This window comes from Mastacembelus armatus, chromosome 11 (genome assembly GCF_900324485.2).
Source record: "Mastacembelus armatus chromosome 11, fMasArm1.2, whole genome shotgun sequence".
Taxonomy (NCBI): Eukaryota; Metazoa; Chordata; class Actinopteri; order Synbranchiformes; family Mastacembelidae; genus Mastacembelus; species Mastacembelus armatus.
The window spans coordinates 5,239,721-5,252,609 of NC_046643.1; the positions used below are offsets into that span (position 1 = coordinate 5,239,721).

At 38.6% G+C, this 12,889-nt stretch overlaps 1 protein-coding gene across 1 annotated transcript in view; it reads right to left on the reverse strand.

The window, feature by feature from the left end:
- Positions 1 to 3,769: 3,769 nt before the first annotated feature.
- Positions 3,770 to 12,889, reverse strand: part of khdrbs3 (KH domain containing, RNA binding, signal transduction associated 3) — an 82,149-nt gene continuing 73,029 nt past the window's right edge. The window contains exons 8-9 of the mRNA XM_026300515.1: positions 6,631 to 6,683; positions 3,770 to 4,785 (exon numbers count right to left, since the gene is read on the reverse strand). Of these exons, the coding sequence (XP_026156300.1) occupies positions 4,694 to 4,785; positions 6,631 to 6,683 (145 nt within the window). The 3' untranslated portion in view covers positions 3,770 to 4,693. The remainder of the gene's footprint in view (positions 4,786 to 6,630; positions 6,684 to 12,889) is intronic.

Below are 12,889 nucleotides of genomic sequence, written 5' to 3' on the forward strand. Positions count from 1 at the left end.
CTGAAATATATTTCTAATTTTACTCAAGATTCTCTGCAGCCTTGAGTGGTTCTTGTACTCAACACTTAGGACCCATTGATCTGTTTTCCAATGACAGATCACTACATCTTCCTTTGTATGCATTCTTAATAAAATCGGCTGCACTTACTTTATTAACTTACGTCAAGCTTACCCCAGATAAGCCTATCTTTTTAAGCTACTTCGGTGGGAGAATCAGCCCCAGGAGGTGATGAGAGTTGACTCCGGGAGCCAGAGATGCACGCTTTAGGTCACTGCATTATTGTCTGAGGCTTGGCCTGAGGCTCCAGAGAGAATCACTTCCTCTAATGGAAAACTATTGTCTGCAACTGAGGACATACAACTGTGTGGAATACGGATCAGCCTATCTGGACTTATGCACAGGGCAGAATAAAGCTCTCTATCCAAGAGAAAGCTATTTTGGAATTGTAACAGTCGACTGTGGTTACATCTGAAACAGACTGTACTCTTGTGTGTTTTCCAAGACTGTGCTAGTGCATATAGAAAACCAAAAATCAGCATAAAAGAAGAACAAATATCTACCTTTATTAGTAAACTGCCCCATATTTTAACACCAGCATCTAAACCTGTTATAACAATGCAACAAGAAGGCACTTGGGGACTTATTTATTCACTGGAGTGGATTGGATATAGGTTAATGAGTACAGCAATATGGGATTAGGAGTGTCTTTGCTAGAAACATGATGTCATTCCTTTAGCACATTGCATTATTTATTTACTAATCTTCCCTATGAGGCAACAGTTAGAGGTAGTCGCACTCCTGTTAACGACTGAGTCTGAGTAAGGAAAGACAGAGGACAGGTTCACACTCAGTTCAGAGCACTCCTGTGTGTATGTAAAATGTATATAAACCTCTGAAGGAAACATTCTCAGTCAGGTCATCCCAGAGGAGGAACTCCATTTGCCTCACGGGTTTCCACTCTCTCCCCTCCCTTTCTCCAGAGAATGACGATGTGTGATAGATGCATTATCCCCCCTCTTTTTTCTGGATCTCAACAGGTCACTTCAGCTCATGCCCCGCAGGATTCACCTCAGGCGAGTCCACCATATGAGCAAGTGGAAATCCTTTGTGAAATTTGGCTGTGTTTCTAGGTTTCCATCTGACGTTGTGTGGGCTTTAATGTTTGGATGGAAGCTTGTGTGTGGTTCATCAAGTCTATTAATGAAGGAAAGAAGAGAAAGAACAATGTGAGTTTCAACAGAAATGACAAAGCAAAGGAGTGTCCCATGTCACATTCTGTATTTCAAGGCTTTTTTTTTTTTGATGCAATCAGTGAGGCATTACACATGGTGCCATTTTCAAACTGCAGCAACAAGGAGCCTGTTGTGGTTCTCTTACACACTAATTGCATAGGTATACAATGATCCAGAGTCCAGTGGGAGAGGATTCCTCTTGAGGGGATTGTATACCAGGGTCAAGCCTGCAAACTACGGGCAATTCTGAAGGATTTCACAAGCCTGGAAAAATATTTTTCTATGTTAAAATTCAGTCAAGAGAACATCTAGTCTCCTCAAAGTCATATAAATATTTTATATGTCATAATAACACTGTTTCCTCTGTAGGATATTTTATTTTTGTGCAAAAAGGTTTTCAAATTGACACCCAGACAGGTTATACCATCATTTGAGATTTTCTGTGAAGGTCACCCCTTCAAAAAATTTAGGGGGATTTCAGTTGTTAGATTGAACCAACCGTAGCTTTAACCATAACCCTTATATAACTACTTATACAGAATAGTTTAGATCACACACCTTTATGTAATTCAAAAAACATTTTCATTGAGCTGGTCTCAGTTTATGTTGGTGCTACAGATCCTTTACAGGAATCCAGGGTCACCAGATCCAACCAGGAAGATGAACATGTATCTGACCCATTATTCACCCCATAGTCTAGAATATTGTCATGTGCACAACATGACATTTATACTGCATTGCTTAGAGCAGTATGTGTGTAATTACACATCTTTTAATAAGTGAATGAACACTGAAATTAAGCTTATGGCCATTTTGTCTTGGAACCTTAGGTTTCAGAAGCTGTACAGCTGGAACAAAATATTAGGTTTCAGATATTTTTGAACTCTTTTTGTATCTGACATGCATCTATTAATAAAACAAGTGTAAAATTAATCCTTTGCCCCAGAATCAGAATTCTGAAGAGTTGGCAGATTCAACCTCCACGCTTTTATTTGATAATATATATATATATATATATATCATGTAAATGATCATGTTAACATGTGCTACTGTAAATTATCACAAACATTAGAGACATAACATGCATGAAATCACACCGCTGGCCATTTTCCAATATGTTTGACCTTTATTTGACCCCACTAACTCAGCACAATTTCAGTATGTTTTAATTTTCACATGCAAAACCCTCATCATAAACACCTGACCATATAATGCAGAAACATACCTTTAGCACCAGTGAGATAATTGGATGGATGGCCTGGTATAGCCGGGACATTGACCTAGAAAGGAGTATAAACAACACTATGAACATGCTAGTTCACAACATAAACATTTTACAATAATATTAAATCAGTAACAACACACATAAATATTTTATGGTTCAATTATTGTAAAAGAGGATATATTTTATCAAAGTCTTAGGATAAAGTTATTTCACTGTACAGTTTGATGAAATATTGCTGCTATTTATAATACTTTTTTTTTACAGTGTTTTTGTTACAGATATCTAATTATTCCCAGCTTTGTGGCTAAATTATGAACTTAACAGAGATAGGAAAACATATTACATTTAAGTTTAGAGAGGGTTTATGAGCAACTACGTTAGGGGAGAGGTTAAACTGGGTCAGGTTGTTTACCTTGTGGGATGGAGGTCTTTTTAAACAGCTACTGCCATCCTCTCTCTGCGGAGGTCAGCTGGGGTCATTTAGAGTCTCTTTAATGGACGGGGCAAAGGCAGGCTCTTTAAACGACTGGGAGAGGGTCACATGACCGGAGGAGAACAGAAAGAGCAAAACAAGAAGAGAGAGCAAATCCCCCACCCCCCGAACTGAATTGAACAAGGCCTAGAGGAGGTCAAGGAGGCTTTCATGCGGTGTTATGAGCCGATTCTGTCAGGGTAAACACTCAGAAGGTTAATGTGTGTTTACTGATGATGCTTGATGTGATCAGCGTTTGCTTCACATCAAATTATAAGAACAAACAGTGTGGATAGAGTTTCAAGAGTGGCAATGTTGTTATCGCTAAATCCTCTAAATCTCAGTCGGAGATTTCATACAAAATGCATCACATAGCCTTCAAATACAAATAGGAAACCATTCTTATCAGAATCTCAAGGTCATCTACAAGGTCACAAACAGCCACTTTCTGTTTGCGTGCATTTTTGCTAATGCCTTCATGCTAGCACTTTGGATTTTATGCTAGAACAAAGGATGTTTTATTTTGTTTTTTCTCTTGGTTAAGAAAATATCCATTGGATTTAAATGCATGACAGGCTTCTCTGTGTTTTGCTAAATGTTCCAAACCTATCTGACTTTTTCATTTGGGTTTGTTAGTTTAAATTATTGTAAAATTAGTCTTTTTTACGTGTCCGTAATTATTCTCTCAAACACAAGTGTTTTCTTTCAAAATGTTTATTCAGCATCAACAAAGAGGAAAATATTAAAGGGCTTACATAAGCTCAAAATCAATACTGCTGAACAAATCTCTAGATGGAAATGATTATCAATTCACTAGCATGTGATTTAGTATCTTAAAATGATTATGCCTAGCAAGTCAAAAAAGTAGCTTGTTTTAAATTGAGATATGACATCAATATTACTCATTTAGAGCATCTAAAATCAATCACAAAAATTAGAAAGCTCCTGGACTGTTTTGTAGCTCTTGTTGGTGGGTGTATATAAAGTCTGAGAGGGTATTTATTGATGTATTAAAGCGGATATTTGGGGGTATAATCAATGAACACATCTACACGGGCTTTTCAGAATAAAACAGCTGACAATATCCACAGTTGCACACCATGCTTTTATAAGCCCTTTAACACTAAAGAACTATTATTTTACAAAAAGGAGGAAACAGCAATACAATATGTATACAGTATGACTTGTCTGTTTTCAGCTCGTAAATGTTTAATTTACACGGGACACAATTTCACCAGTTACCCCTCAGATAAAATATCTACACTACTGCAATTTCCTAGAACTAAGCTACTACATTTTAAAGTGATCAACCACGCAGTTCAAGGTTTAAAGAAATAAGGGTGATAAATTAAGTTGCACTGGCAGCTGTGTAGAAACATTGCATCAAACAGCTTATCGTGATTCTCTAATCACTACCAATTGAAAAAGCTTGATACAATGTCCTTCTTCACAATCACATAGCTGAGAGAGAAACTTAATGTTCTATGGAGTCTTTCCTAATCTCAACGCCCTGTCGATTTCTCCTAGAGGAAAGGATAGATTAGCTTAATTGCTTTACGCATTTTATCCAGTGGGAGTATATTTTTATAATCAGGGTATACCAGTTTTAAAAAACAGCTTTTTATACGTTCATTATCTCGCGATCTGAATTTTGTTTGCATTATGTTTAGTTTTCAATTCTAAAAAGGTGGGAGTGTCCATAAAAAATCCATTACTTGGGTTGAAACAGCCATGAGGACTCAGGTGCAGGTTGTATAAACAGTTCAATATCTGGAGTATGGCTGATCTCTGTACACTGCCTTGGTCGTTCGTGCTGACGGTGCCTTGCTGCGATTGTTTGCCCACTCTTCCTGACCTGATTAAGAAGAAAAGAAAAGAAACAGATGGAGAGTGATTACAGAGGCATTATACTTAAATCATTCATCCTCAACAACCAGTGTAAAATCTTTCATGCTCAGTGCAAATACTGAAAATATGCTCCCTCAGACAAAAATAATGCAGCAGAAGGTTGTGGATGCTTTATGTCTGGTATTGATGTGGTTCGTAATAACAAAAGCAGTGATTCAAGCCGTGAATACAAACAGACACTCACACCAAGAAGTTTGACTTTCACCTGGAAGGATGCATCTCAGATAATTGAATGAGAGGATCAAATAGCTACTTGAAAAGGACCCATTTAGTGGCTCCCAGCAAAAATGTCACAATTACCATTATCCCGAATCAGCTCCTGTTCACCTCCTGGTACTGTCAATGCGAAAGTGCCAGTATCGATGGCACCCTTTGTCTGATCTCCAGCCAGTGCTGAGACTTCCCTAGAGCTCAGGCTCACAAAGGGTTGTTTTTTCTGTGTACAGGCTCTCTGTTGGCAGCACATCGCCAATACCCCTTAATTAAACCTGTCACCCTTTCACTGACAGTCACTTTGAAGAAACAGACCAAGGTAACCTTGTGTTTCAAGAACAAGGATGCACATCAACGCTGTTTATCTATTTTCTTTTGAACTGTTGCCCTTTTTTCCACATGACGCATGTGGCAGTGGTTTTTACTGTACGCGTGGTATGCCACTCTCTAATGGGTTGACGGTGCTTAGTTCTTCCACTTGTGTGGTCAGAAAAGTTTTTGTTAGCTTAATATATAGCAGTGTTTTTTTAAAAACAGAACATCAAACTTACAAAATATGTAAACTCAAGCACTATAACCTAGAAATTCTGCATTGCAATGATGAAAAAGTAACTGGTTACACAGCAGACCCAGAGTCTGCTATAAAGAGCTTATCAATCCATCCATTATCTATACGTGCTCACCCAAGGCTCAGTGTTTGGGCCATTATTTTTTATTTTACAAGATTTTATTTGCCTCTAACTAAATTGTTTTGCAGTGGTAATAAATTGAAGTTACTTTTTGTGAGCTGAACATACAATCAGTGAATTTAAGTAAAACTAAATTAATAACTTTAGCAATTGTGAAACAAATACCCTAATCCCATTAGATTTCCATCTGCAAAAATCATTTTCACATTCTTATGCAAAATATTCTCTTATGTTTTTCTTTGAGGCTCACAGGTTCTCCAAGTTGGATTCACCAAGCTCTCATAAGTGCATAAACTTGTAAACTATTCATTTCAAGAGTGATGAAATCCACTTATTATTATTATTGTCACACATAAACAAAAATAATTTCATGCTCCTGTCTGAAATCAACAAACTAAAACAGTCAGTAGTTGTATTTGAAGATGTGTTAATAATACATGTGTCAATGATGTGCTTTTACAGCAGTGCTGTATTTTGACAGAGAATAAAAAGAATGAAGCTACTCACTAGGACATCTCTTTTAAAACAAAGCAGTGATGTTATACAGAGGATGATACTGGACAGTGACATACATGGCGATAAAGTGGCATGTCTTTAAAATTATTTTATTTGTTCAAAAAACACATTTCCAACCAGGATTCCATAAGTGGATCCACTGAATCTCAACAGAAATGAATTTGCTATTTGTTATATGTTTCTTTGATTTGGGGTGACATTGCTTCCACCCAAATTTTAAAGACGCTGATTCTGAATCAGTCTAGACCTTAACACAGTTACCCAGGTGACATGACAATTAAAATGAAGCCAGCAGTCCAGAGTTCAAAAGTGATAGGTGAAATTGTTCAGACATTTAACACAAGATAGATCAGATGAAGAGGCCTGTAACTCACCGTACGAATCATATGAGTCACCACTGTGTCCGTATTCATAGTAGTCATCTGAGCTGTAAACAGACAAAAACAGTGTGAAAATAAGAATAAAAATGAAATACGGAAAATACATTCTGCATTTTGCATATTGAAGTTATTAGCAAACAGATGGAAAACAACTCTTATTCCATATGATTGTACAACATCAAAGTAATGTTTATCACAGTGCAACTGCATATACACCAATTTATGCAGCAGCAATAGAGAAAAACTGTGTTTTTTCAGATATAACCCATTAGATATGAACGTAAAAACAAGCAAGAGGCAGCTTTCAATCACTCAAAAGATTGGCCACATTTGTGGTTCTATAATGCAATTTCCTCCACCCTATATCTGCACAGACTTCCTGTTCCATATCACTACATATGGAGATCTATGAGAGGTGGCAACTTTAATGAAAAATAAAAAGATGGGGAGGCAAGTTGCATAGCGGTTCATTTCTTGCTTCTTTATTTATTTCTTTATTTGCAGTCACTGGTGAGATGGTGACAGAACAATCCTGTGTCAGTATCATTCAGTAACAGCGCTATCATTCAGGAGAGGCAATTCATCATAAGGCTGCCACTGAGCCGACAAGAGCCATCACAGCTGGGTCCTCTCTGCCTGCCTGTCAGTCAGTCTGTCAGCGACACCAGCACCTCTGCTCTCTAGATTAGAGAGCTGAAGGCACCATCCAAAGCCCCAACACGCCACATCAACACCACCCGACTACTGAGGGCAAAGAGGTGACAGTAATGACACACCAGAGTGGAAGTAACAAATTTCACTCTTGTTCCAGTAATGGAGTAATTTCTTTTGTAGTGTAATCATAAAAAAAGACAAACTGTAGTCCAAGAGTTAGGGTTATAATACTCCATGCTTTTATCAAATTACTACTACTCTGCTGCTAATGCACACAAATACACCACATGTGAACTGGGGACAATGTGTCTTGCATGAAACTTTGCTTAGATTTTTTAATGTACGCTGTGAACACAAACTAAATTATTCACCTCCATTGTAATGAAGTGATGGCAAACTCAAAACCACAATTATCGGAACTGTGGCAGTGAAAAGATTCTTCATGGCTAAATACAAGGGCAGGTAAGTGAAAATAAAATGCTTTCTTGTAATTTGAGTACACATAGCCTTAATTTGGTGGGCTGATATGGCCTCTCACAGTAAAGCCATGAGAAACTGATAGGCTGTTATCATTTTCTACAACAATTTTTTGGAAAGGATGAAAAAGACATGACCAATTGAGAACGGCAGGAGGAAACATTTTAAGTGCACTATAGCGGCTCAATGAGACATGAGACAGCTCCCTAAAGAGGCTTGTGCCTTAAGTCAGGCTTAGCATAAATTTTACACAGTTTATAATTCAACTACAAACAATGCCAAGCCAGCAGGAGCAAACAAGGCTTTTCCCCTGCGCTAATGCAATCTCCCTTTGAGAAGCATGGCCAGCTGCTGTTGCTCTGAGCGCGAGGTTTCCAGACAGGCCTCGCGGCTGAGGTGCCACCATGCATCTGCCATGGATGTCAAGTCATTGAAATATCCTTGCCCCCACTCATTGGCCGACAGTGAGAGAGAGAGAGGGGCTGAAGAGAGACACGTGATAACAAAGTGCATGTTCTGGCTCGTCATGTTGTGTACTCTGAGACAAGCCCTGACAGGATACTAAATAATTAGATTTCACACTATGCTAAAAAGTAGGGGTGTATTCCAGAGAGGTTGCCTTCAAAATAAACATCAATTCCTCTGAACGTCAGAAAATCAATTTGCCACAATTCACAGGTGCTTGCAGACATATTGTGAAGTATGTGAAATATTGGATAATTGTGGGCCCTCCTGTACAGCCCTGTGCCATATTCAACAATAAAAAACATCCATATAACACAAACCAGGATGGTACACAGCACCGCTAACACTATTTCAGAGGCTTGCTTATGGCTGTCAGTGCTTTTCCGATAATTTATTTCCACTGTGTTTATCTCACAAAAAGCCGAAAGCCAAGATTCCTGTAAAATAAAATACATTTTTTCACTTAACACTGGAAGTTTTGGTGTTGCTAAAGGCAGAAAGTATCACTAATGTAAGTCTGTTTTGCTGAAAGCTGCCGTTATAGGCCTGTTCTTTGCACAAAGGAGACGAGTGCAACAAACGCTATTAGGCACCTCTAATTTCTGAGGTGACATTTCATCAATATTGCTACACAACTTCTCTCTGGAGTTACTTTCTCTTCTCAGTTACAGAGACCAGAGAGTCTTGAGACACATCCTGAAAGTCAAAGATTTTGGTCAAATTCTCCTTTGTGTTTTAAGTGGTGTCTGCTGCCCCACAACACAGCTAACTATCAGTGTACTATATTGCATTCATTCATTTGAAATCTTTAATCATATATACATGTTTTCAGTGTGAAATATTGCAAGCGTGTTGAGAAAATATGGTTTTAGGTTTGGCTAATTAAGCAGAACAGCACTTGCTTTGTTCGGATGTTACAGTAAACATGAATGGGTCATTATTTATTTATTTTTGGTAAAAATTAAACAATAAAAATTAAGTAGCAGTGTTTGGTAACCCTGTCCAGGGTGTACCCCTGCCTTTCACCCAGAGAGAGCTGGGTTAGGCTCCAGCAGATCCCTGTGACCCTAAATAGGAACGGTTTCTATGGCGGTTTGGTAACAATTGTTACCCAGAGGACAGGAAATGTGTTTTCCACATGTATTAATGGGTTTAATTTACTGTTGACTTTCATTAAATTAGAATAGAAAATGTTTAGTCAACATTTGGTTTATAATCATAATATTTTAGTAATATTTTGCTTACTATAGTATTTATACATACAAAATTGTATCATGATGCAGAGAACCTAATTGTGCAGTCTCTCAGAAAAAAACAAAAGAACAAAAGTATCTTTCCTAAAATTTAAACCTAATTTGAGGTGGTATTAGCTACACGATGAACAAAAGCATGGGATGAGGTGTCTGATGGTGCTAGATCTCACTTCAGATATCATTCTGACATAGGTGTAAAAGTGTTTTGACTTTCTAAATAGGTCAGTTTTTGATTTGACATTCATTAGCAGAATGTGTCCACTGCTTTGTGTCTCCCTTAACTTCACTGGCCAAGAAGAAAAAAAAACCATCTGTCTAAAACACAGCATGGACCATGAGAGGCAAACACAACACCTATTAGATAAGTGTGTCTCTTTCATCCGGCATCTGATTCCAGACCCACTTTTCCACAGGTACAGACCCTGCCTCTCTAACGCATCTGTCATCTCTATAAATGCCTCGTCTTAAGCACTGATGTTGCCGTTCCAGGGAACCACAAAACAGATGGCGGTGTTAAATCTGAATGATGTAGTACACGTCCCTAGTGGACTTTGTTTTCTTACATTGCCATTACTCTTCCAGTCATCTGTGATAAATTTGAAGAAATCTAGTAGGACATTACAAGGGGCTGCAGAAGTAATACAGTGCCAATGCAATGTGGAGAGAGGCTTCTTTTCTTTTGTTAACCTATTTCTTGTATAATGTACGTTTTAACTGATCAGGGCTGCGACTGCTTAAGGAAACTGTTTCTTGATATTTCTTGTGTAATCATGTTTTTCATTCATTCTTGGCACAAGACTGAAAAAGTCAAATGCTGGCAAAAAAAGAAAAGAAAAAAAGCCTCACACTGAATGTTCTGATTATACTGGCTCAGTGGTGATTTCTACAGACAACAATACAAGGAAAATGGGTGAAAAAAAAAAGCAGCACTACATTTTTTTTTCACCATTTAGTATGAAATGAAGCTCACATAATTTCAAATGGACACCCTCCCCATGGATACATCAGTGATTGCTCAATGTGGTGGCTGATTGCAAAGCGATCTCCACTGCTGACCCCTGGTGAACAGTCAAAAAGAAGGACAAAATGGCCTACGGCAAAGATTTGACTTTACAAATCAGCGTTCTTTCTGCTTTTGAGCAGACCATTTATGTTACTTTTTACTTTTGGGGAAAATACAGAAAATCCTCCTTCAGGGAAAACACTGAAAGTCACGTCACTCCACAGCAGCTTAAAACTCCATCATCTGGAGATATATTTGGGTTTTTACATTGTGACTATCTGGATTCGTTGAAAGACTAATCTCTTATTAAATGGCATTAAATGTATAATATGCAGCTTTTTTTCTGGAGAATGGTCTAAATCCTACCCACCTTCCCCTCAGATGGCCACCACAGTGCCTGTCACTCATTTTGAAAAGCTTTCTACCTGAAAAATAACATCGAGGCACCCAGCATGTGTAAAGCTACTGCAGGTGTTTCAGAAGCAGACAGCAAACACAGCCAGTCTTTACTCAGAATAAAAAACACAAAGCATTGCACTAAATATGTACTGTCTGGCTTAGGGCCTGACATAAAAAAAAGACTTCCTAACAGTAGCACTGACAAAGCCAGACAGATCAAACACTTTGCGTCACCTACTGTACAGCTTAACACATGGCAAACAGTGGCAAACATGCATGTATGTACTGGGCCTGTGTGAGAAAACAGGACCAGTTAGTACACTCTATGTGTAACCTAACAAACAGAAACACAAATAACATTTAACCCACCATTTGGAGTAGACAATTTTAACTACATTTTGCTCTTGTGGGTAACTGACAACATCTAGGTTAAATTGGTGCTCTGTAAAACCATGGATTATACTGAAATGATGTTGGATGGACTGGCAAATAATTTGGAAACAATACACAGCTTCCATATAATACCGGTAAGTTCTATCTATTCCTCTAGCACCACCATAACATTGACATGGCACTGAGTAAAATATCTTAGCAAATAGATTGCCATAGAATTTACCTCTTTTTCCTTAGTTGTACTTTGTGTTGTGTGCTAATTAAAATGTTAAGAAGCTTTAACTAAGCTGGTGAACATTGTAAACGTTATACCTAATGTTCACTGCTGTGCTAGTGTGGCTGTAGACTCCAAAAGTCAATCCACAATGGAAGTGTTTTCAGAAGACTTTTCAGTGATCTGATCTGTTTAATCTCCACAGACAGCTGTTTACAACGCACAAATCTCCCACTGTTTATACATGTATGTTGTTAACTTACTAACTGTGCCTGTAGTGATTGAGGATAACTGATGATAGACAGCTGGTTCTGATGACAGAGCCTGTCGCATGTAGGTGACTGACACTTCCATGGTGCTTAAGTGCCAAATCCCATTTGTTAATATAATATACAGTAATTCCAATGCAAACATGTACAGTAGGTCAACAACAAGCTGTTGTCCCCCAATACATCAATAATATGATGTAGTTTCTAACTAATCCTCTATATTCACTGCCTGTATTCCAAATTGAGCCCCTGCTGATATAGTCTTTTTGTAGTATTTGGGAGTGTAAAAACGACTAACCTTACCACTAACAGTCAAACTGGAGGTTTGTCTGTGTGTTGGGGTTAAGGCTTGTTTGAGAACTTTTGGGGGTTCCTTCAAGCAGTTGATCAAAACGGATACATTATGTAATGTAGAAATCCAGCCACTCTCCTTTGTTCTCCTCTGTGCATGTCTCTTGTACTAAGAGTTACAGTTATTCCTCAGGGATGCGTCTGCCCTTTAAAACACTGTCATACAGCTATCCTTGTACCCATGGGCCTCCGGGATCCAACCTACGATGTAGCATACCAAAGCAAGATGCAAGGGAAGGTGTGAGGTGTCAGCAGCCGGCAGTCTCTGAGGTGTCAACTATGAAATAATGCTTTGATCACACCCGAGCTGGGACAGATGACCTCACTGCAACCTCCCCAAGTGTCCAGCTAGGACCATGCCACAGCTGTCATCCTCCTCATTTCCCTACAGAGACGTCACCTTCTCTCTGCTAATAAAATTAAAGATGGTCTCCATAAGCAGCCTCCTCTAGCCTCCTTGACCTTAATGCCTGATTGGTACCTAACCGCTGCAGCCTCCAGATCTCCTGAAATACTGCACTCTGCTGCCTCCTTGAAAAAGATGATAGCTTCCTGCTCTGTGTGTTGTATAAACACAGTAAGAGGAGGCTGTGAGGGAGCTTGTGGAGTGACTGCCACGGCTGTCATGCTGGGGTAGCGTTCCATGAGCTTCCCCCAGGCTTCAGCTCTCTTCTGAACGATGTAAATGTCACGAAATGCCTTTAGGGTGTCTAAAAACAGCTTTTTAGCTCAAGTCTTATGTCTTAAGTTTGTAAGGTTCTTATTTGGCTTTCAA